Below are 23,975 nucleotides of genomic sequence, written 5' to 3' on the forward strand. Positions count from 1 at the left end.
TCCCGAACTAAATCTTGAAAGGTGGAAGATGCCTGCACGTGGATTTTTTTAACGTGGTAGCCGTTGCACACCAGCCACCACTATTACACTGCAGCACTGGATGGGTGAATATTACACTGCAGTACTGGACAGGTGGACATTACACTGTGCGGCACTGGACAGGTGGACATTGCATTGTGCAACACTCCCGAGATAGGTGAATATTACATGTTGCAATCCTCCTTTTTGTTTTTAATTGAGTCGTTCCTTGCCAGTTATGTGGAGAAGGCGAGGCTTGGAATGGATGTGCTGAAGAATCTATTGTATCCATATATGGTGACAAAAGTCGGATTGACTTAATGTAGTTGAAAAGTTGCTGAAAAATAACTGGTTAATGGGATGGAAGGTTTGTGTGTGACAGTTTTAATAACAAAGTAGAGCTAAGTTTGTAGATGAAGCAGATTGTTTGGGGAGTTTTGTCGTCTTGACTCTTTGTTTGAAAGCAAGGCATGTATTTATATAGCTCCTTGTGTCTTTGATATGTCTCAAAGCACTTTGTGTATAATGAATTACTTTGAAATATTATGACTATAATGCAGTCAGGCGTCGTATAATTCCCCAATTCCCATTGGTAAATGCTCGTTCCAACATTACCATCCTTTTTATTTTTGATTGCATCAATGTTTAGAATCTAAAGGCATTTAAACCAAGCTGGGATTGATATCTTCACGGCGAGGTTAGCTATACCAGTGTACGGTAAAGATGTTTCTTTGCTCTGTGTCTGAATCTCTGATTTAGGAATAAGGAACAAGATGGATAGAACAGGCTAGGATGGGTTTTTTTTAAATCGCAATGGAAGAAAAGGAAATGAGCAGACTAAGGGAATCCACACTGAAGTATTGGTATATTAATGCATGGGAAGCAAGTATAACTAGGGAATTAATTTAAAATAAATTATCTGTAGCTGGGTCAGGATTGCCAATATACCTGGTCACACAACCTTGAGGTACTGAAGAAAGAATGGGAAGAGGGTTGCGGCATTAATAGGAGATATTAGCACTAGAGTGTTTAATTAGAAAAGTGGTCCAAGCAGAATCCTTTTGGCTAAGGTAAGGAATTGCAAGGTATATTATAGATAACCAAACAGTGCCAAGGAAAATGAGCATGAAATTTGTAGATAGGTGAGAGGTGTGCTTTAACAATAATTATAATAAAGAAAGACTTGCTTTTATATAGCGTCTTTCACGACCACAGGAAGTCTCAAAGCGCTTTACAGCCAATGAAGTACTTTTTGAAGAATGTAGGAAATGCGACAGCCAGTTTTGCACACAGTAAGCTCCCAAGAGACACAATGACCAGATAATCTGTATTAGCAATGTTGATTGAGGGATAAATATTGTCCAGGACACCGGGGATAACTCCCCAGCTTTTCTATGAAATAGTGCCATGGGATCTTTTACGTCCATTTGAGAGCAGCTGGGGCCTCGGTTCAACGTCTTATCCGAAAGACAACGCCTCCGACAGTGCGGCCCTCCCTCGGTACTGCACTGGAGTGTCAACCTAGATTTTTGTGCTCAAGTCTCAGGAGCGGGACTTGAACCCATGACCTTCTGACTCGGGCTAGGATCGTACCAACTGTGCCACAGCTGACACTCGTAATAGGAAATTTTAATGATTCTGAAATAGACTGGGTTGGAGAAAATCTTTTGTAGTGATGGGTATTCTGGACTTTCTTTGGCCAATGTGTCTCTGCTCTGGCAGAGGAGGAAGGACAGACAGGGGAACGTTGGGGAAACAGCTGCATTAATAGAATTGGGGTCATTTCAGTGAAAGAATAGAAAACATAAAATGAATATTAGAGTACTTGACTGGAAAAAATAAAATTGTAATGAGATAGAAGAAACTTTGCCTAAACTAACTGAAAGAAAAAAATCGCCAATATGATTCTAAAGCCATAAATCAGCCATAGGAAATATTTGAACATGGAAAGGATGCAATTGACCTACCTTTCAGTAAGGGAACCGTATCGAATGCTGGGGTCATGTGGATGGGCAGAAAAATTGGACCAGATTTTGAAATTTAAAAAAAAAGAATCATTTGGTCCCAACAGGGCAAATATAAAATGTATCAATGCACTAATAGGAAGGCTGAGGAGCAGTATCGGGGAAACCAAACAGAAACATTAAGGCCAGAAAATTGCTTTCTATAGACCCGTTTGTCCTGACACTCTGCATCCTGTCTGCCAACCAGTTCTTTATCCACGTCAGTACATTACCCCCAATACCATGTGCTTTAATTTTACACACCAATCTCTTGCGTGGGACCTTGTCAAAAGCCTTTTGAAAGTCCAAATACACCACATCCACTGGTTCTCCCTTGTCCACTCTACTAGTTAAATCCTAAAAAAATTCCAGAAAATTTGTCAAGCATGATTTCCCTTTCATAAATCCGTGTTGACTTGTACCGATCCTGTCACTGCTTTCCAAATGTGCTGTTATTTCATCTTTAATAATTGATTCCAACGTTTTCCCCACTACTGATGTCAGTACCTGTTTTCTCTCCCCCCTCCTTTTTTAAAAAGTGGTGTTACATTAGCTACTTTCCAGTCCATAGGAACTGATCCAGAGTCGATAGACTATTGGAAAATGATCACCAATGCATCCACTATTTCTAGAGCCACTCCCTTAAGTACTCTGTGATGCAGACTATCAGGCCCCGGAGATTTGTTGGCCTTCAATCCCATCAATTTCCCTAACACAATCTCCCACCTAATAAGGATTTCCTTCAGTTCCTCCTTCTCACGAGACCCTCGAACCCTTAGTACTTCCGGAAGGTTATTTGTGTCTTCCTTAGTGAAGATAGAACCTGTTAGCATGAATGTTTTCTCAGAAGAATCACTCAACACTCAGAGTCGGTTCCAACGCCAATGCGGCCTTTATTTTCTCCGGCGGGGAGGAAGCCTCAAGACTGAATCCAGGCACTTCTCTCCGACAAAGAAAGAAACTCATCGATATTTATATGCTTTACAATAGTTCTTTACAGTTACTCAGCCCACTTCGGCTGGACACAATCCAATCATACCGATTATAGATTACATATAGGTTTCTTTAACCCAATAGAATTCTCCTGATATCTCAGGGGCTGCATGTTTGGTTTTTGTCAGCTCGGGCTGATTAATGACCTCGTTATGTGAGGTGGGCCCCCCCCTTATCTCTGTTCCTCGGGCTCTGCTTAGTCAAAGGACATTCCACATCAGGTATTATAATGGTTCGTTTATAGTTATCTTGTCTCAAGTGAGTGAGCTAAGGCATTCCCGGTAGTGGGCCTTACAGGGTCATTGCTCAGTCAGCCCCAGCTCATTACTTGACTAACGGGGTTCCCATCATGCTTGGGCAGCCATTTTATATGTGGCCACTTTAAACTTATATGAGTTTAGATATATTCAGCAGGTGCCTAATGCCTAGTGTTTTGATATATTCAGCAGGTTCTAATGCCTACAACAGAACCAAAATATTTGTTCAACTGGTCTGCCATTTCTTTGTTCCCCATTATAAATTCACCTGAATCTGACTGCAAGGGACCTACGTTTGTCTTCACTAATCTTTTTCTCTTCACATATCTATAGAAGCTTTTGCAGTCAGTTTTTATGTTCCTGGCAAGCTTCCCCTCATACTCTACTTTCCCCCTCCTAATGAAACCCTTTGTCCTCCTCTGCTGTATTCTAAATTTCTGCCAGTCCTCAGGTTTGCTACTTTTTCTGGCCAATTTTTATGCCTCTTCCTTGGATTTAACACTATTCTTAATTTCCCTTGTTAGCTGCGGTTGAGCTACCTTCCCCGTTTTATTTTTTACTTCAGACAGGGATGTACAATTGTTACAGTTCATCCATGTGATCTTTAAATGTCTGCCATTGCCGATCCACCGTCAACCCTTTAAGTATCATTTGCCAGTCTATTCTAGCCAATTCACGTCTCATACCATCGAAGTTACCTTTCCTTAAGTTCAAAACTCTAGTCTCTGAATTAACTGTGTTACTCTCCATCTTAATGAAGAATTCTACCATATTATGGTCACTCTTCCCCCAAGGGGCCTCGCACAACAAGATTGCTAATTAGTCCTTTCTCATTACACTTCACCCAGTCTAGGATGGCCAGCCCTCTAGTTGGTTCCTCGACATATTGGTCCAGAAAACCACCCCTAATACAATCCAGGAAATCTTCCTCCACCGTATTGCTATCAGTTTGGTTAGCCCAATCCATGTGTAGATTAAAGTCGCCCATGATGACTGCTGTACCTTTTATTGCATGCATCCCTAATTTCTTGTTTGATGCTGTCCCCAACCTCACTACTACTGTTTGGTGATCTGTACACAACTCCCACTAGCGTTTTCTGCCCTTTGGTATTCTGCAGCTCCACCCATACAGATTTCTCATCATTCAAGCTAAATGTCCTTCCTTACTATTGCGTTAATTTCCTCTTTAACCAGCAACGCTACTCCACCTCCTTTTCCTTCCTGAATGTTGAATACCCCTGAATGTTGAATACCCCTGGATGTTGAGTTCCCAGCCTTGGTCATCCTGGAGCCATGTCTCCGTGATGCCAATTATATCCTATTCATTAATTGCTGCCTGTGCAGTTAATTCATCCACCTTATTACGAATACTCCTCGCATTGAGGCATAGAGCCTTCAGCTTGTCTTTTTAACACAATTTGCCTTTTTAGAATTTTGCTGCAATGTGGCCCTTTTTGATTTTTGGCTTGGGTTTCTCTGCCCTCCACTTTTACTTTTCTTCTTTCTAACTTTTGCTTCTGCCCCCATTCTACTTTCCTCTATCTCCCTGCATAGGTTCCCATCCTCCTGCTATATTAGTTTAACCCCTCCCCAACAGCACTAGCAAACACTCCCCCTAGGACATTGGTTCTGGTCCTGCCCAGGTGCAGACTGTCCGGTTTGTACTGGTCCCACCTTCCCCGGAACCGGTTCCAATGTCCCAGTAATTTTAATCCCTCCCTTCTGCACCACTCCTCAAGCCACGTATTCATCTGAGCTATCCTGCGATTCCTACTCTGACGAGCACGTGGCACAGGTAGCAATCCTGAGATTACTACCTTTTGAGGTCCTACTTTTTAATTTAACGCCTTGTTCCCTAAATTCATCTTGTAGGACCTCATCCTGTTTTTTACCTATATCGTTGGTACCTATATGCACCACGACAACTGGCTGTTCACCATCCCCCTTCAAAATGCCCTGCAACCGTTCCGAGACATCTTTGATCCTTGCACCAGGGAGGCAACATACCATCCTGGAGTCTCGATTGCGGCCGCAGAAACGTCTATCTATTCCCCTTACAATAGAATCCCCTACCACTATTGCTGTCCCACTCTTTTTCCTGCCCTCCTGTGCAGCAGAGCCACCCACGGTGCCATGGACTTGGCTGCTGCTGCTCTGCCCTGATGAGTCACCCCCCCCAACAATACTCAAAGCGGTGTTTCTGTTTTGGAGGGGGATGACCGCAGGGGACCTCTACACTAACTTCCTTCCACTGCTCTTCCTGTTGGTCATCCATTCCCTATCTGTCTGTAACTTTTACCTGCGGTAAGACCAACTCACTAAACGTGCTATTCACGGCATCCTCAGCATCGCGCATGCTCCAGAGTGAATCCACTTGCAGCTCCAGTGCCGCAATGCAGTCTGTCAGGAGCTGCAGCAGAGTACACTTCCCGCACATGTAGTCGTCGCACATGTAGTCGTCGGACACTGGAAGTGTCCCCGAGTTCCCACATAGCACAGGAGGAGCATGACCTGTGTCTGAGCTCCCCTGCCATGACTTAACCCTTAGATTAACTTAATTTGGCAACAACAATGATAAAGGTTACCTACTGATAGGGAAAAGAAAAAGAAAAATTACTCACCAATCACTTATCCCCTTCTCCAGTCAAGCTAGATCCAGAACACTCCGCCTCATTGAAGTGTTCTAGCAAAGCATTTAACGGTGCATTTAAGGGGAGGCTAGACAGGAATATGAGGAAAAACGGGAGGAGGCTCGAGTGGAGCGTAAATGCTGGCATGGACTGGTTGGGATAAATGGCCTGTTTCTGTGCCGTTTATCCTATGTAAAAAAAGCAATACAACTGTGAGCTGGGAAACTGATCTCAATACAAGTTTGAATAATGAACTCTTCGAAGCGCTTATTTTGTGTAATCGTAATCATAAGATATTAATTAAAGCATTACTTCATGAAAACTACATCATCGGATGGAGACCTGAGTGAAGTTGGCCCATTACTGGCACCCCAGCTCTAACAGCAGCCCTACACATTCTGAATTGTCATGGACCAGTTGATACTAACTGCAGTACGTCAAAGCTCAGGGGTGCTTTTCCATCCGAAACTCAGGACACAGTGATAAAGGAATAGGCCGCTATTCTATAGAATCATAGAAATTTACAGCACGGAAGGAGGCTATTTCGGCCCATCGTGCCCGTGCCAGCTGACCAAGAGCTACCCAGCCTAATCCCACTTTCCAGCTCACGGTCCGTAGCCCTGTAGGTTACGGTACTTTAAGTGCATATCCAAGTACTTTTTAAATGTGGTGAGGGTTTCTGTGCTGACCACCCTTTCTGGCAGAGCGTTTCATATCCACACCACCCTCTGGGTAAAGAAATTTCCCCTCGTATCTCCTCTATACATCCCCCACCCCCCACCCCCTCCCAATTACTCTGCTAAGGGAAACAGGTCCTTCCTATCCACTCTATCCAGGCCCCTCATAATTTTATACACCTCAATCAGGTCTCCCCTCGGCCTCCTCTGTTTCAAAGAAAACAGACCCAGCATCTCCAATCTTTCCTCATAGCCAAAATTCTCCAGTCTAGGCAACATTTAGATCATTCTTGTTTAGATCATTAGATCAGTTTTTTAAAAATGTGTTCCTGGAATGTGGGCGTCACTGTAAGGCCAGCATTAATTGTTACCTTGAGAAGGTGGTGGTGAGCAGCCTTCAACCGCTGCAGTCCGTGTGGTGAAGGTGCTCCCACAGCGCGGTTGGGCAGGGAGTTCCAGGATTCTGACTCGGCAACAATGAAGGAATGGCGATATATTTCCAAGTCAGAATGGTGTGTGACTTGAGAGGAGCTTGCGGGTGATTGTGTTCCCATGCGTCTGCTACCCTTGTCCTTCTAGGTGGTAGAGGTCGTGGGTTTGGAAGGTGCTGCCGAAGAAGGTTGCAGATTTGGGAAGTGCTGCCTTAGATCATGACTAATCTGTGTCTCAAACCATTTATCCACTTTTGCTCCATGTCCCTTGAAACCCTTACCAAATAAAAATCTGTCAATCTCCGTCTTGTAAATTTCACTTGACCCCCAACATCCACAGCCTTTTGGGGGAGCGAGTTCCAGATTTCCATTGCCCTTTGTGTGGAAAAAGTGCTTCTTGACATCACCCCTGAACGGCCTAGTTCTAATTTTAAAATTGTGCCCTCCTTGTTCTGAACCCCCCCCCACCAGAGGAAATACTTCCTTGTATCTACCCTATCAGCTCCTTTAAGCATCTTAATTACCTCAATTAGATCACCATTTAACTTTCTAAACTCAACACAACACAAGCCAGGTTTATGCAACCTGTCTTCGTAAATTAACCCTTTAAGCCCTGGTGAATCTGTATTGCACCTCCTACGAGGTATTCTTCCTGAGGAACGGAGCCCAAAATCTGAACACAGTACTCCAGAGGGAGTCTGCCCAGAGCTCTGAACAACTGAAGCATAACGTCCTCCCCTTTCTATTCCAGTCCCCTTGAGATAAAGACCAACATTCCATTCGCCATTTTAATTGCTTTCTGTATATGTGCACGAGCTTTTAATGTGTACACAAAGACACCCAAACCCTTGTTCTCCTCCACAGTCCCTCTTCTCTCACTATTAAGAAAATATTCCATTTGTTTTTTTTGGATCCAAAGTGAATGACATAGAAACATAGGGCTAGACTTTCCACTTCACATCGCCCATCTATCGCCCATTTTGAGCAAAAAGTGGAAACTAGGCCCAAAATATCGCCGGAAAAACAGGTGCCTTAGTTTCCACTTTGATCGGCCACCCCAAGTTTCGGCACCTAGCATGCACTTCGCTGGGCCGATGCAAGACCCAAAAGAGTGCTGAAAAATAGTTGCTTTTTTTGGACCTAAGAGAAGGAAACGGGCACTACGGATGCCATTTTGAACTTCGGAGGAACGGTGAAGAATTAGTTGTGAGTTATTTAGAGAGTTAAATTGAAGATAATTGTACTCAGAATATTGGGACAGAGAATATAAAGGTATTATCAATTTATTTTTGGTAAATAGTTTTTATATATTGAAATTATTTTGTAAATAGCATTTACATAGTGAAGTTATTTACTGATTGTTGGGGCCTATCAAACTGACTGGTACACAGTGTCGAGAGTACAGTGATTAGAGAGTATAGAGTAGAGAGATTAGTGAAAGTAATTATTGATATTGATGGGGCCCATGCTTTCCCTGCTTTTAATTGCAACTGCTCACACACTGGTTACTAAAAGGATCAATCGAAGAGGTGGCAGAGAAATGTGTAGATGGAGACGAAGACAGAGGAGGAGACCGTATAGCCAACGAAGGTACTTGGAAAAGCAGTCTCATCTGAACTTGTCTGTAAATGCTTGTCTTAGGAGGCTTCGATTCCGGAAGGAGGTCATCGATGAGATATGTCAACTCGTCAAGGATGATCTGCAGCCTTCCAGCACCATCAGAACCGCACTGTCCGTTGAGGTGAAGGTTACTGCTGCCCGAGCCTTTTACGCATCGGGATCTTTTCAGGCTTCAGCTGGCAACATCTGCCATATCTCTCAGCACGCTACACACTGCTGCATTCGACAGGTGACTGAAGCCCTTTACGCTCGCAGGATGGACTTCATAAGCTTCCCAATAACCAGGGAGGCACAGACCGAGAGGGCTTTGGGTTTCTCGAGAATAGCAGACTTCCCCAAGGTGCAGGGAGCAATAGACTGCACGCACATTGCCCTGAAATCACCCTTAAAGAACGCAGAGGTGTTTCGTAACAGAAAGGGGTTCCACTCACTAAATGTGCAGCTTGTTGTCGACCACAATCAACCGACCATGACAGTAAATGCTACATTTCCTGGCAGCATCCATGATGCGCACATCTTATGTGAAAGTGCTATCCCTGACCTGTTTGTCAATCAGCCAGAAGGTTACGGTTGGATGCTGGGGGATAAAGGATATGGACTTGACAGTTGGCTGATGACTCCTCTGTGTAATCCTGTCACTGAAGCACAGAAACGGTATAATGAAAGTCACATAGCGACTCGCAACATCATTTGAAAAGACAATTGGAGTCCTAAAGCAGCGCTTCAGATGCCTGAATCATTCTGGAGGCAGCCTGCAGTACTACCCTGATCAGGTAGCAGAGTTTATTGTGGTGTGTTGCATGCTGCATAACCTAGCTATAAAGAGATGACAAATAATGCCATATCATGCTGCAGGTCCACCTCCAGAAGGGCAGCCAGCGAGGAGGAACAGGCGGGAGAGGACGTGGGGCGAGGACATAGGGGAGCTTAATCGGCCTGGCGATCTAGCACCAGTAGCACCACATCTTTCCCGAAGACCAGTAGCCAATTGCAGTTACACGGCCGCTAAGCTTTTGCGTCAGCAGTTCATTAATGAACGCTTTGCATGAACTATTATTGGGAATATTCAAATATTCAATTACAGTTAGGGTTAATCAAAGGTTTCATTTCCGTGTGGTTTCCTTGTTGTCTTTCCTGCACTAGCCTATCATCTGAATTAGTTTAAGTAAAGTTTAAAGTACTGGCAACGTAAAAGTACTGGTATAACAGAATAAACAAAAACATATGCATGAAAAACTGTACGTTTGAAAACTAATGTAACTGAGAGAAGGCACAAAAGTTGTTGAATACATTTTTTTTATTAACAAACATAATTTTTTTTATTAACTAATGAACAACACCCTCCTGTCAACCCCCTGCCCGTCCCTCAAATCCCCAAAACGTTAGAAGAAGAAATTGAACATTTAAGTGATGATAAGTGCCCATTTAAGTGAATTCCACAGGTTAACAACTCTGAGTGAAGAAGTTTCTCCTTATCTCAGTCCTAAATGACTTATCCCTTTATCCTTATACTGTGTCTCCTGGTTCTGGACTTCCCCAACAAATTCCAGTGAATATGAGCCTAGTCGATCCAGTCTTCATATGTCAGTCCTGCCATCCCGGGAATCAGTCTGGTGAATCTTCGCTGCACTCCCTCAATAGCAAGAATGTCCTTCCTCAGATTAGGAGACCAAAACTGCACACAATACTCAAAGTGTGGTCTCACCAAGGCCCTGTACAACTGCAGCAAGATCTCCCTGCTCCTATACTCAAATCCTCTCGCTATGAAGGCCAACATGCCATTTGCTTTCTTAATTGCCTGCTGCACCTGCATGTCTACTTTCAATGACTGATGTACCATGACACCCAGGTCTCATTGCACCTCCCATTTTACTAATCTGTCACCATTCAGATAATCTGTCTTCCTGTTTTTGTCACCAAAGTGGATAACCTCACGCTTATCCACATTATACTTCATCTGCCACGCATTTGCCCACTCACCTAACCTGTCCAAGTCACCCTGCAGCCTCTTCGTGTCAGTTTAGTGTCATCTGCAAACTTGGAGATATTACATTCAATTCCTTCGTCTAAATCATTAATATATATTGTAAATACCTGGGATCCCAGCACTGAACCCTGCGATACTCCACTAGTCACTGCCTGCCATTCTGAAAAGGACCCGTTTATTCCCACTCTTTGCTTTCTGTCTGCCTACCAGTTCTCTATCCACGTCAATACATTACCTCCACTCCCATGTGTCTTAATTTTGCACACTAATCTCTTGTGTGGGACCTTGTCAAAAGCCTTTTGAAAGTCCAATGCACCACATCCACTGGTTCTCCCTTATCAACTCTATTTGTTACATCCTCAAAAAATTCTAGAAGATTTGTCAAGCATGATTTCCCTTTCATAAATCCATGCTGACTTGGACCTATCCTTTCACTGCTTTCCAAATGCGCTGCTATTACACCTTTAATAATTGATTCCAACATTTTCCCCACTACCGATGTCAGGTTAACTGGTCTATAATTCCGTTTTCTCTCTCCCTTTTTTAAAAAAGTGGGGTTGCAGTAGCTACCCTCCAATCGATAGGAACTGATCCAGAGTCCATGGAATGTTGGAAAATGACCACCAATGCATCTACTATTTCTAGGGCCACTTCCTGAAGTACTCTGGGATGCAGACTATCAGGCCCTGGGGATTTATCGGCCTTCAATCGCATCAATTTCCCTGACATCATTTCCTGACTAATAAGGATTTCCCTCAGTTCCTCTTTCTCGCTAGACCCTCGGTCACCTAGTATTTTCGGGAGATTATTTGTGTCTTCCTTAAATGAGACAATATTAAGTAGAGTAGAGCAACAGAGGGACCTTTGTGCAGATTTTTTTTTAAATTCATTCATGGGATGTGGACATCACTGGCAAGGCCAGCATTTATTGCCCTTGGGAAGATGATGGTGAGCCGCCACCTTGAACTGCTCCAGTCCGCGTGGCGAAGATTCTCCCACAGTGCTGTTCAGGAGGGTGTTCCAGGATTTTGACCCAGTGACGATGATTCCAAGTCAGGATGGTGTGTGAATTACAGGTGGTGGTGTTCCCATGCGCCTGCTGCCTTTGTCCTTCTAGGTGGTACAGGTCGTGGGTTTGGGGATATGCTGCCGAAGAAGCCCTGCAGTGCATCTTGTAGATGGTACACCATGCAGCCACAGTACGTAGGTAGAGAGAGTGACTGTTCAAGGTGCTGGATGGGGTGCCAATCAAGCGGCTGCTTTGTTGTGGATGGTATCGAGAGCTGAGCCAATCGCACACATGCACAGAAGGACACACATGTTCGTGCAGATAATCACTTTGTTATAAAAGTTATACATCTGTAGATATTGTAATGTTGAGCGGTTTCCACACCAGTAATTCCATGTACTGAACATTAATTGCAGGAGACCCACTAGAGTGCAGCGCCTGGGTTGGACAGTGTGCACTTTACCTGCTGATTATGATGTTGGAGAAGACTGTGGTGATTATAATGCTACTCTTACCTCAGTGGAAGAAGGTTTGTATTCTTCATGACCTCACCTGACTCAAATTCACCGTTTGTTTCTGAACTCTTTATTTAACTGTTTTATATTTCAAATGTTACACCAACTTTAATAAGAACATAAGAATTAGGAGCAGGACTAGGCCATCTGGTCTCTCGTGCCTGCTCCGCCATTCAATAAGATCATAACTGGTCTTGGACCTCAACTCCACTTTCCCGCTTGATCCCCATATCCTTTGATTCTCCTAGGGTCCAAAAATCTCTAGCTCAGCCTTGAATATACTCAACAACTGAGCACCCAGACAGAGAATTCCAAAGATTCAGAACCCTCTGAGTGAAGAAATTCCTCCTCCATCTCAGTCTTATCCTTATCCTGAGACTGTGCTCCCTAGTTCTAGACTATCCAGCCAGGGGAAACAACCTCTCAGCACCTACCCTGTCAATCCCCTCAGTATCTTGTATGTTTCAATGATGTCACCTCTCATCTAAACTCCAGAAAGTATAGGCCCAATCTCTCCTCATAGGATAACCCTCTCATTCCAGGATCGAGTGAACCTTCATTGCACCGCTTCTAAGGCAAGTATATCCTTCTTTAGATAAGGAGATCAAAACTGTGCACAGTACTCCAGGTGTGGTCCCAACCAAAGCCCTGTACAATTGTAGTAAGTCTTCCTTTCTCTTGTACTCCAACCCCCTTGCAATAAAGGCCAACGTGCCATTTGCCTTCCTAATTTCTTTCTGTACCTGTATGCTAATTCTGTGTTTTTTGTACTAGGATACTTAAATCTCTCTGAACACCAACATTTAATAGTTTTTCACCATTTTAAAAATATTCTGTTTTCCTATTCTTCCTACCAAAGTGAATTACCTCACATTTCCCCATATTATACTCCTATCTGTCACCTTATTGCCCACTCACCTAACCTACCTATATCTCTTTCCAGGCTCTCTCTGTCCTCCTTACAGCTTACTTTCTCTTCTAGCTTTGTATAGACAGGAAACTTGGATACATTACACTTGGTCCCTTCATCTAAGTCATTAATAGAGATTGTAAATAGCTGATCCCCGAGTACTGATTCTTGTGGTACCCCACTAGTTACAGCCTGCCAACCAGCAAATGAACCATTTATCCCTACTCTCTGTTTTATGTCCATTAAGTAATCCTCTATCCTGCTAATATGTTACCCCCAATCCCATGAGCTGTTATCTTACGTAGCAACCTTTTAAGTGATACCTTATCAAATGCCTTTTGGAAAACCAAATATATTCCATCCACTGGTTTTCCCCTTTATCGACCTTACACTAACCACACAAGCTCTTCCTTTCTTTTTGTCCTCCTGCTTTCTCCCCATCTCATGAATATATTGGCCATGGCCAGGAAATGTTCTCTAGATTCTAGCAGCCAAAGTGGCCATGTTTCAAGTTGGTGAATATCAGTAGATTTTTCAACTACAGAAAGCTTTCCAGCTGAGCCCGTTCCTATCACACAATTGGTTTGGGTGAAAGCGGACCTTCAACCCATTTAATCTGGTCCTTCTGAGATATCGATCCTATTGTCTTCCCTTTCTAGTACCCAGTTATTGAGACCGAGTTGTGATTGCCATTTCTGGCACCCTCATCTGGCTGGTGATTGCTTCCTGTATCAAGAATATATCTGACTTCTGTCCTGGATTTTCTGTGTCCCTTTTTGTCTTGCTGGCCTAAGGTATCTGCACATGTAATTTGGGGTTTTCTTTCTTCAGCCTTTCCGGTTTCGTGTGCATCTTTATATGGTCCTGACTGAGAGATCTCCTTAAAAGTCTGAAGACCCCTAGATAATCAACCATTGCTGCTAGATTTTCTCACTGACTCTCCCAAGCCTTGTTGCTGACACTGAGATGATGAACTGCTGCATTAATACCTGGGACTGGAGGGTTACTGGGGTCCGTGCAGACTGAGATAATCAAATCTCATAGAATAATTTAAAATTACGACATAGGAGGAGGCCATTTGGCCCGTTGTCTGTGCTGGCCAAAAAAGAGCTATCCAGCCTAATCCCACTTTCCAGCTCTTGGTCCGTAGCCCTGTAGGTTATGGCATATCCAAGTACTTTTTAAATGCGGATAGTTTCTGCCTCTACTACTCTCAGCCAGTGAGTTCTTTACCCCCACCATCATTAGGGTGAAAACATTTCTCCTCAAATCTCCTCTAATCCTTCTACCAATTACTTTAAATCTATGCCCCTGGTTATTGACCTCTCTGATAAGGGGAACAGATCCTTCCTACCCACTCTATCTAGGCCCCTCATAATCTTTCCTATAATTTGGTGACCAGAACTGCACGCAGTACTCTAACTGTGGTCTAACTAGTGTTCAATACAGTTCTAGCCTCCCTGCTCAAGTATCCCGTATGCCTTCTTAACCACCTTATCTACTGCTGCTACGTTCAGGGATCTGTGGACATGTAGGCCAAGGTCCCTCTGTTCCTCTACACTTCTCAGTGTCTGACCATTTATTGTGTATTTCCCTTGCCTTGTTAGCCCTTCCCAAATGCATTAGCTCACATTTCTCTGGATTGAATTCCATTTGCCATTTTTCTGCCCATCTGACCAGTCCATTGATATCTTCCTGCAGTCCACAGCTTTCTTCTTCTTCAGCCACATGGCCAATTTTTGTATCCTCTGCAGACTTCTTAATCATGTCCTCGACATTCAAGTCTAAATCATTGATATATACCACAAAAAGCAAGGGACCCAGCACTGAGTCCTGTGGAACCCCACTGAATACAGCCTTCCAGTCACAAAAACACCCCTCGACCATTACTCTTTGCTTCCTGCCACTGAGCCAATTTTGGATCCAACTTACCACTTTCCCTTGGATCCCATGGACTTTTACTTTTCTGACCAGTCTGCCATGTGGGACCTTGTCAAAAGCCTTGCTAAAATCCACATAGATCACATCAAACGCACTACCCTACTAGCCCCTCCTTGTTACCTTCTCAAAAAATTCATTCAAGTTAGTCAGAAATGACCTTCCGTTAACAAATCCAAAATAAAAACGTGCTGGAAATACTCAGCAGGTCAGGCAGCATTTGTGGAGAGAGAAACTGAGTTAATGTTTCAGTTCGATGACCTTTCGTCAGAACTGGAAAAAGGTTTTAAGCAAGTACAGAGGCAGAGAAAGGGGGAGGAGAGAAAAGAACAAATGGGAAGGTATGTAATAGGCAGCAGATTTAAAGGACAGAAAGGATGATGGTGCAAGGCAAAAGGAGACGGTAATAGGACAAGTAAAGAAATAAAAGCTGGGTCTGGAGTCTAGAGGAGGTGTAAATGAGGGTAATCAACAGCCAACATTTGAGAAAATGGGGGCAGATGTCATGGTCTGAAATGATGGAACTCAGTGTTAAGTCAGGAAGGTTGTAAAATGCCTAATCGAAAGATGAGGTGCTGTTCCTCGAGCTTACATGGAGCTTTGAGTGGAGAATTAAAGTGACCCCTTTTATTTGGAGGAAGCGAGTGGAGTCAAAGGAGAAGTTTTGCTTTTGTAATTAAATATCTAATTCAGGGCTCGGGCAGTCTTAATCTTAGTGACAAAGAAGTCCATGAGCTCCTCACACTTGTTGGAGGGGGCAGAGAGGGGTTTAAGAAGATAGTTTGTAGTGAAGAAAAGCCAGAGGTTATCTTTGCATTCCAGTTTTTGCAAGTTGCATTCAATTGTATGTGGGCTGTGGAAGGAGATTGTGGCTGGAGTTAGTGATGGGCTGTGGAAGGAGATTGTCCCTGGAGTCAGTGATGGGCTGTGGAAGGAGATTGTGGCTGGAGTTAGTGATGGGCTGTGGAAGGAGATTGTCCCTGGAGTCAGTGATGGGCTGTGGAAGAAGGTGGCTTGCTTGGCTGCGTTCTGAATGATTTTTCTGATTGTTTACAGGTGGCCCTACTTAATCCAATCCAGAACCCGCAGTTGGAGCTGGCAATTGTGATGCTTATAGTCCCTTTTTTTGTTAATGTAAGTAGCCTTTACAGACTGAATCTGAACTAAGCCACGCAGTGATTGTACAGATTCTGGTAATGACTGTTCTGATGTAGAGGGCAGCTGTAGATTTGATCATAAAATCAGACATTTACGGCACGGAAGGAGGCCATTTGGCATCATATAGTGTTCGTACATTTTGAAAGTGGAAACATTTGGTTTCTGGACAATACTCTGCTAATGATTTTATATTTAATCACTTCAGCTCACAGAACTTGTTTGTGGTTGGGTAATTTGACGATATAGATGTGATGTTTGAACTGTGGCGCATGCAGTCTGTTTGTAATCAGACATGACTGTGTTCGATCGATAAATCCTTAACTCTGCTGCTTGTTTTCCTTTCTCATTCCTCACAGGCATTAATGTTTTGGGTGGTAGATAATTTTCTAATGAGAAAAGGCAAAACTAAAGCTAAATTGGAAGGAGTAGGCGGGGAGGATGACACTAGAAGCAGCAACAAGGTCAGATACAGAAGAGCAGCTTCACATGAGGAGTCAGAGTCTGAGGTAAGCACTGATCAATGTCGCTCAGTAGATCTCTCTGCATGACTCTGGAATTTGTAGGTTTCATATTCACTGTTTTCTTCCCCTTTCCTCCTCTTGCACGCAGAGAGAGCAAGTAAGTGAATGTTTAGAATCATAGAATGATACAGCACAGAAGGAAGCCATTCAGCCCATCGTATCTGTGCTGCCGCTTTGAACGAGTGATCCAGTTAGTCCACTCTTTCCCCATAGCCTTGCAAATGGTTTCCCTTGAAGTACTTATCCAATTCCTTTTTGAAACTTACTATTGAATCTGCTTCAACCACCCTTTCAAGCAGTGTATAACACCTTCGTGTGGGTCGGGATATCCTTGCATTGCTCAGGCCATTGGAATAGTCGAACTTTTCTCTGTAGGCTTACCATTAAAAGGCAATTTCTGAGTGAGTCAGGATTTACAGAAGGAATTAAAAACAGAAAATTCTGGGAATACTCAGCAGGTCAGGCAGCATCAGTGGAGAGAGAAACAGTTAACGTTTCAGGTCGATGACCTTTTATCAGAAGGACACAGACTGGTGAAATGGGCAAACACATGGCAGATGAAATTTAAGAGTTTGGTGACAGCTGGGTGAATCGCAATCGGAGTGGGAGCCAAGAATTTGGTGATGGTAGGAATTCGGTGGAGAGGGGGAAGGCGGTTTCTCACGTCCAACTCAAAAGAAGGAGTGGATTCTAAGATAGTATTTAGGTTAAATATCTAGATATCTAATGTTTAGGTTCTTTGTATTTGATGACCACTGCAGTGGTTCTTGTTGAACTTTGGTTAGTTAATTTTGAGGAGTAAATAGAAAAATAGCAGTGTAGTTTAAACCTAGTTAACAGCAATTATATAAATCACCTTGTATCTAAAGGTTTTATTTTAAGTTTCTAATTAGAATGGAGGGACAGCTATGACCCATTATCTACAATTGCTGCGCCATGTGGGAACTTCAAGACGCTTCATGTGTCCCGGAGGCCCACTGTGCAGAAAGTGCCTCCAGCTGTTCGAACTCACGCACAGGGTTTCTGAGCTTGTGGGCGAGCTGGATTCACTTCAGGGCATACAGGTGGCTGAGTGTGTCCTGGATCACAGGTTCCAGGAGGTGGGCACCCTGCAGCCACATAGAGTTCCGAATTGCAAGTGGATGGCCATCCGGAAGGGTAGGAAGAGGCAGGCAGTGTGGGAATCCTCCGGGAGTGTGGCACTCTCAAACCCATATTTAGCATTGAATACCAGTGAGGGTGACAGCACGTCGAAAGAGTGCAGTCCCTAGCCTGACACTGTGAGGCAAGGACTAGATAGAACATAACACACAAGTCCAGAACCAGGGGACATAGTCTTAGGATAAGGGATAGGCCATTTAGGACTGAGATGAGGAGAAACTTCTTCACTCAGAAAGTTGTTAACCTGTGGAATTCCCTGCTGCAGAGAGTTGTTGATGCCAGTTCATTGGATATTTTCAAGAGGGAGTTAGATATGGCCCTTATGGCTAAGTGGATCAAGGGGTATGGAGAGAAAGCAGGAAAAGGGGTACTGAGGGAATGGTCAGCCATGATCTTATTGAATGGCGGTGCAGGCTCAAGGGGCCAAATGGCCTACTCCTGCACCTATTTTCTATGTTTCTATGTAACACAAGAATTCGGAGCAGGAGTAGGTCATAACGGCCTCTCGAGCCTGCTCCGCCATTCAATAAGATCATGGCTGATCTTCGACTTCAACTCCACTTTCCTGCCCGATCCCCATATCCCTTGATTCTCCTCGAGTCCAAAAATCTATCTATCTCAGCCTTGAATATACTCGTAGAGAGTACAGCAAAGTGTAGGAATGCAATAGTAATTGGGGATTCGATAGTCAGGGGACAGACAGGCAGTTCTGCTACCGTCTACGTGAGACTCATATGGTATGCTGCCTCCCTGGTGCCACAGAGAGGGTGAAGAGCATTCTGCGGAGCGGGGGTGGGGGGGCGGGCGGGCTGGGGCTGGAGAGGAGAGGAACAAAAGAAATCGTGGTCCATGTTGAAACCAATGACAACGGGAGGCAGTTAGAGTTTAAGGAGCGAGGTACTACATTCTTGTAAGAGGAGGATATGGCAGGTTAATGTGTGGAGAGCTTCAGATTCCTGGGACATTGGGACCAGTTCTGGGGCAGGAGGCACCAGTTCAAGATGGACGGGTTGCACCTGAACAGCTGGGACTAATATCCTTATGGGCAAGTTGACTAGCGCTGTGGGAATGGGTTTAAGATAATTCGGCAGGAAGTTGGGCACCAGGCTGTAGTATTAAAAAGTAGAAACAAGATGCATAGAGGACTGGGAGAGATAGTTAGAATTAGAAATAATACAGAATTGGGTGGGACATAGAAAATACAAAGAGGTCTAAATTAGGTTTGGAGTGCATGCGTGTAAATGCACAAAGTGTGGTTAATAAGGTTGGTGAGCTGCAGGCACAAATAGACATTTGGGAATATGATGTAGTGGCAAGAGCTGGCTCAAAGAAGGGGAGGAATGGATGCTTAATATTCCTGGGTACAAAATATTCAAGAAAGATGGGAAGGAGACATAGCAGTTTTGATTAAGGAAAATATTAGTGCTAGAAAGAGAAACTGCCCTTGAAGGATGAAAGAATCTTATTTGGTTGGAGTCGAGAAACAATAGAGGAACTATCTCACTATTTGGTGTATTTTATCGCAGTGACTATTTGTCCTAACTCGCGTTTCCTGATGCATGCGCAGAAGCGAGTTAGGACAAATAGTCTCCGACTCTGTTCCCCCCTGGTTGGGGTGGTGGGAGAGAGCCTGGTTGGGGTGGGGCGGGGGGGAGGGAAAGAGAGAGAGAGAGAGAGAGAGACCCTGGTTGAGGTGTGTGGGGGGGGGGGGGGGGGGGGGTTGAAAGGGAACTCAGGAAAGACGAGTCACGTTCTTCCAACCCCCTTTACACCCACACCCGACATCACTGGAGTGGATGAAATCCAGAAGTCACGACACTGACACTTCACACCCAATAAACCTGTTAACATCCGCACACAATGCCCCATCTATGGTGGGGATTCCCAGGGGGGCAGGTAAGGTCATGCACTTGAACTTGCACTCGGGTAAGGGACTTAGGCTGGGGGAGGAATGCACTTGCACTGGGTTAAGGAGGGATGCATTTGCACTGGGGTAAGGAGGGACTTCGGCTGGGGGGAGGGATGTGTCCTTTCTGACTTCTGATGTGCAAATGGATCATGTTACAATGTGCAAAGTTAGGCTGGGTGGTTCCATTTACACATTCCAGAGAAACTTCAGGGTGTGGCTTATCAGCAATAGGTCATGTGGTAATGGAGAGCCAATCAGTGAAACTGCTGCAATTCAGTTAGTACAAATAAATGCATCCATATTTTATAGGCCACCAAATAGTGGGAAGTTGATCGAGGAGCAGATTTGCAAGGAAATTACTGAGAGGTGCATGAACTTTCGATCAGTGATAATGGGAGCCTTTAACTACCTCAGTATTGAATGGGGCAGTGATTGTTGAAGGGCATAGAAGGGGAGAAATTTTCTGAAGTATGTTCAGGAGAATATTCTTGATCAGTATGTTTCCTGCCCAACAAAGAAGGTGGTATTGTTAGATCTAGTCCTGGGGAATGAAGTGGGACAAGTGGAGGAGCATCTCTGGAATAGTGATCATAACGTTTATATTTAGGGAGAAGGATATTGAGCAATCCAGAATAAAAATATTTAACTGAAAGAGGGCTAATTTCAGCTAATTGAGGAGGGATCTGGTCTGAGTAAGTCAGAGTCAGAGACTGGCAGACAGAAATGTAATGGAGCCTTTAAAGAGGAGATAGAAACATAGAAAATAGGTGCAGGAATAGGACTTTCGGCCCTTCGAGCCTGCACTGCCATTCAATATGATCATGGCTGATCATGCACCTCGATACCCCATTCCTGCTTTCTCTCCATACCTCTTGATTCCTTTAGACGTAAGGGCCACATCTAACTCCCTTTTGAATATATCTAACGAACTGGCCTCAACAACTTTGTGATAGAAAATGCCACATGCTCACAACTTTTGAGTGAAGAAGTTTCTCCTCATCTCGATCCTAAATGACTTACCCCTTATCCTTAGACTGTGACCCCTGGTTCTCGACTTCCCCAACATCGGGAACATTCTTCCTGCATCTAACCTGTCCAATCCCGTCAGAATTTTATGTTTCTATGAGATCCCCTCTCATTCTTCTAAATTCCATTGAATATAAGCCTAGTCGATCCAGTCTTCATATGTCAGTCCTGTCATCCTGGGAATCAGTCTGGTGAACCTTCGCTGCACTCCCTCAAAAGCAAGATTGTCCTTCCTCAGATTAGGAGACCAAAACTGTACACAATATTCAAGATGTGGCCTCACCAAGGCCCTGTACAACTGTAGTAAGACCTCCCTGCTCCTATACTCGAATCCTTTTCGCTATGGAGACCAACATGCCATTTTCCGCCTTCACTGCCAGCTGTACCTGTATGCCAACTTTCAATGACTGATGTACCATAACACCCAGGTCTTGTTGCACCTCCCCTTTTACTGATCTGTCACCATTCAGATAATCTGCCTTCCTGTTTTTACCACCAAAGTGGATAACCTCACATTTATCTACATTATACCGCATCGGCCATGTATTTGCCCACTCACTTAACCTGTCCAAGTCACCCTGCAGCCTCTTAGCATCCTCCTCACAGCTCTCACTACCACCCAGCTTAGTGTCACATGCAAATTTGGAGATAATACATTCAATTCCTTTTGTTTAAATCATTAATGTATATTGTAAATATCTGGGGTCCCAGCACTGAACCTTGTGGTACCCCACGAGCCACTGCCTGCCATTCTGAAAAGGCCCTGATTTATTCCTACTCTTTGCTTCCTGTCTGCTAGCCAGTTCTCTATCCACGTCAGTACATTACCTGCAATACCATGTGCTTTAATTTTTCACACTAATCTCGTGTGGGACCTTGTCAAAAGCCGTTTGAAAGTCTAAATGCACCACATACACTGGCTCCCCTTTGTCCACTCTATTTGTTACATCCTCAAAAAATTCTAGAAGATTTGTCAAGCAGGATTTCCTTTTTTATAAATCCATGCTGAATTGGACCGATCCTGTCACTGCTTTCCAAATGCGCTGCTATTAATCTTAATTTATTCCAACATTTTCCCCACCACCAATGTCAGGCTGACCAGTCTATAATTCCCTGTTTGCTCTCTCCCTCCTTTTTTAAAAAGTGGGGTTACATTAGCTAACCTCCAGTCCAAAGGAACTGATCCAGAGTCTATAGAATGTTGGAAAATGACCACCAATGCATCCACTATTTCTAGGGCCACTTCCTTAAGTACTCTGGGATGCAGACTATCAGGCCCTCGGGATTTCTCTGCCTTCAATCCCATCAATTTCCCTAACACAATTTGCTGACTAATAAGGATTTCCTTTAGTTCCTCTTTCTCGCTAGACCCTCGGTTCCCTAGTATTTCTGGAAGGTTATTTGTGTCTTAGTGAAACGGAACCAAAGTATTTGTTCAATTGGTCAGCCATTTCTTTGTTCCCCATTTATAAATTCACCTGATTCTGACTATAAGGGACCTACGTTTGTCTTCACTAATCTTTTTCTCTTCACGTATCTTCACAGTCAGGTTCATTTCCACAAGGGAGGGAAACCAAAGCCTAAGCGCCCTGGGTGACGAAGCAGTTAGAGAGTAGCATGCAGCAGAAAATGGGAGCGTATGACAGCAGTCAGATTGATCATACAAAGGAGAATCAGGCTGAATATTTTAAAAGTACATAGAAGTGAAAAGGGAAATGAGGGGCAGAGACTGTGCGAGAATAGATTGACGGCGACCATGAAAGGGGATCCAAAGATCTTTTGTAGCCATATTAACAGTAAAAAGGAGATCCGAGGAGCAGTGGGGCCGATTATGGATCAAACTGGAAATCTATTTGTGGCGGCAGATGGCATAGAATCATACAAATTTATGGCACAGAAGGAGGTCATTCAGCCCATCGTGTCTGCGCCGGCAGAAAAGGAGCTAGCCAGTCTAATCCTACTTTTCAGCTCTTGGTCTGTAGCCTTGTCGGTTACGGAACTTCAAGTGCACATCCAGGTACTTTTTAAATGCTCCGAAGAAAACAAACCCAAACTAACCAATCTTTCCTCATAGCAAAAATTCTGTTTTGTAGACCACTTGCTATCCATTCTGCTATTTGTCCCCCGACTGCAGTCATGAGTTGAACTTGTCTTAAGCCCGTCACCGTGCTACATTACATGATTTCTTTCCATTCTTAGTCTTGAAGTTATTTCAAATAATCTTTCTCAAACTCTGTAAACTACAAATAGAGCATGTATTTGTGATTTAGGAAGCTAAAAGAGATTAGATTGGATTTATGATTTCTAGTAATGTGTGCTGTCTGCAGATTTTGCTTGTAATTTCCAGTTCTCACTGTTGAATGCGGTTTACAGATTCTCATTTCAGCAGATGACGAGATGGACGAATCTGAAGGCGACGAGGACCTTAGGAGACTGACGAACTTAAAACCTGTTAAAAAGAAGCTGCGATTCGGGGGCCTCCCTGTATGACACACAGCCCTGTCCCTCGGAGTTAGCGGGAAGAGTCACGGTCTCACAGGGTGACCTTGTTTCCTGCTCTAAACCACAATGTGAAAATGGGCTGCATAATGGGTGTGGAGTGGTACAAGGACCGGAAAGATGATAAGGATGAGACTGAGGTGATTGTGAGTTTATGATCTCGACTCTCCTCTTTGCACTGATACCAAACATTCCCTGATCAAAGTCGTCCATTGTTTGCAGTACAGGCTCGTTGGGTGCTGCACAACATTTTTCTTTAAGCACCGATCAGGTTTTTGATTCCTTGTTTAAGTTATTACGTCTGTCGCTCAGTCTGTTCATATGTTTTATATATTGCCCAAGAACTGTGATTCCTCAACTCTCAAAGATCACAGTTAACATGTATTTATTGCACAATGTGGTTACAAGCTGGAGATCAAGTGAGTGCGTTAGAACTCCGCAAGTACCAAATGAAAAATGCTATAATGGGAAAATCCACGCTAGACATAGGTCAGGTGACATTTGCAAACTAATTCCCTCTGACCCTGGCTCTCCCCCCCCCCCCCCCCCCCGTTCCCTCTGTCCCTGGCTCCCCGTCCCCTCTGACCCTGGCTCCCCCCGTCCCCTCTGACCCTGGCGTGATAGCAGTGTTGCTTCATTTCTGATATATTTACCAGGATTTGTAGGACCCTTGTGCCAGCTGGGTTTCACTAACTGATTCAAGATGGTTGTTC

General features: G+C 44.0%; 1 protein-coding gene across 7 annotated transcripts in view; it reads left to right on the forward strand.

Moving 5' to 3' along the window:
- The window catches only part of stimate (STIM activating enhance), a 63,109-nt gene that overhangs the window by 20,515 nt on the left and 18,619 nt on the right, over window positions 1-23,975 (forward strand). For 5 of the 7 annotated variants that reach the window (XR_011591968.1, XR_011591964.1, XR_011591966.1 and 2 more), the window contains exons 5-8: window positions 12,042-12,154; window positions 16,045-16,122; window positions 16,503-16,652; window positions 23,137-23,402. Coding sequence is in view for 1 of the 7 variants with exons in the window: in XM_070873502.1 (XP_070729603.1) it covers window positions 12,042-12,154; window positions 16,045-16,122; window positions 16,503-16,652; window positions 23,137-23,253 (458 nt within the window). In the remaining 6 variants the exon portion in view is untranslated. Of the gene's footprint in view, window positions 1-12,041; window positions 12,155-16,044; window positions 16,123-16,502; window positions 16,653-23,136; window positions 23,974-23,975 lie in introns of those variants that run through there. The other 2 variants (XR_011591969.1, XM_070873502.1) reach the window with 2 other exon arrangements.

The sequence above is a fragment of the Pristiophorus japonicus genome, unplaced genomic scaffold (assembly GCF_044704955.1).
Source record: "Pristiophorus japonicus isolate sPriJap1 unplaced genomic scaffold, sPriJap1.hap1 HAP1_SCAFFOLD_496, whole genome shotgun sequence".
Lineage (NCBI taxonomy): Eukaryota > Metazoa > Chordata > Chondrichthyes > Pristiophoridae > Pristiophorus > Pristiophorus japonicus.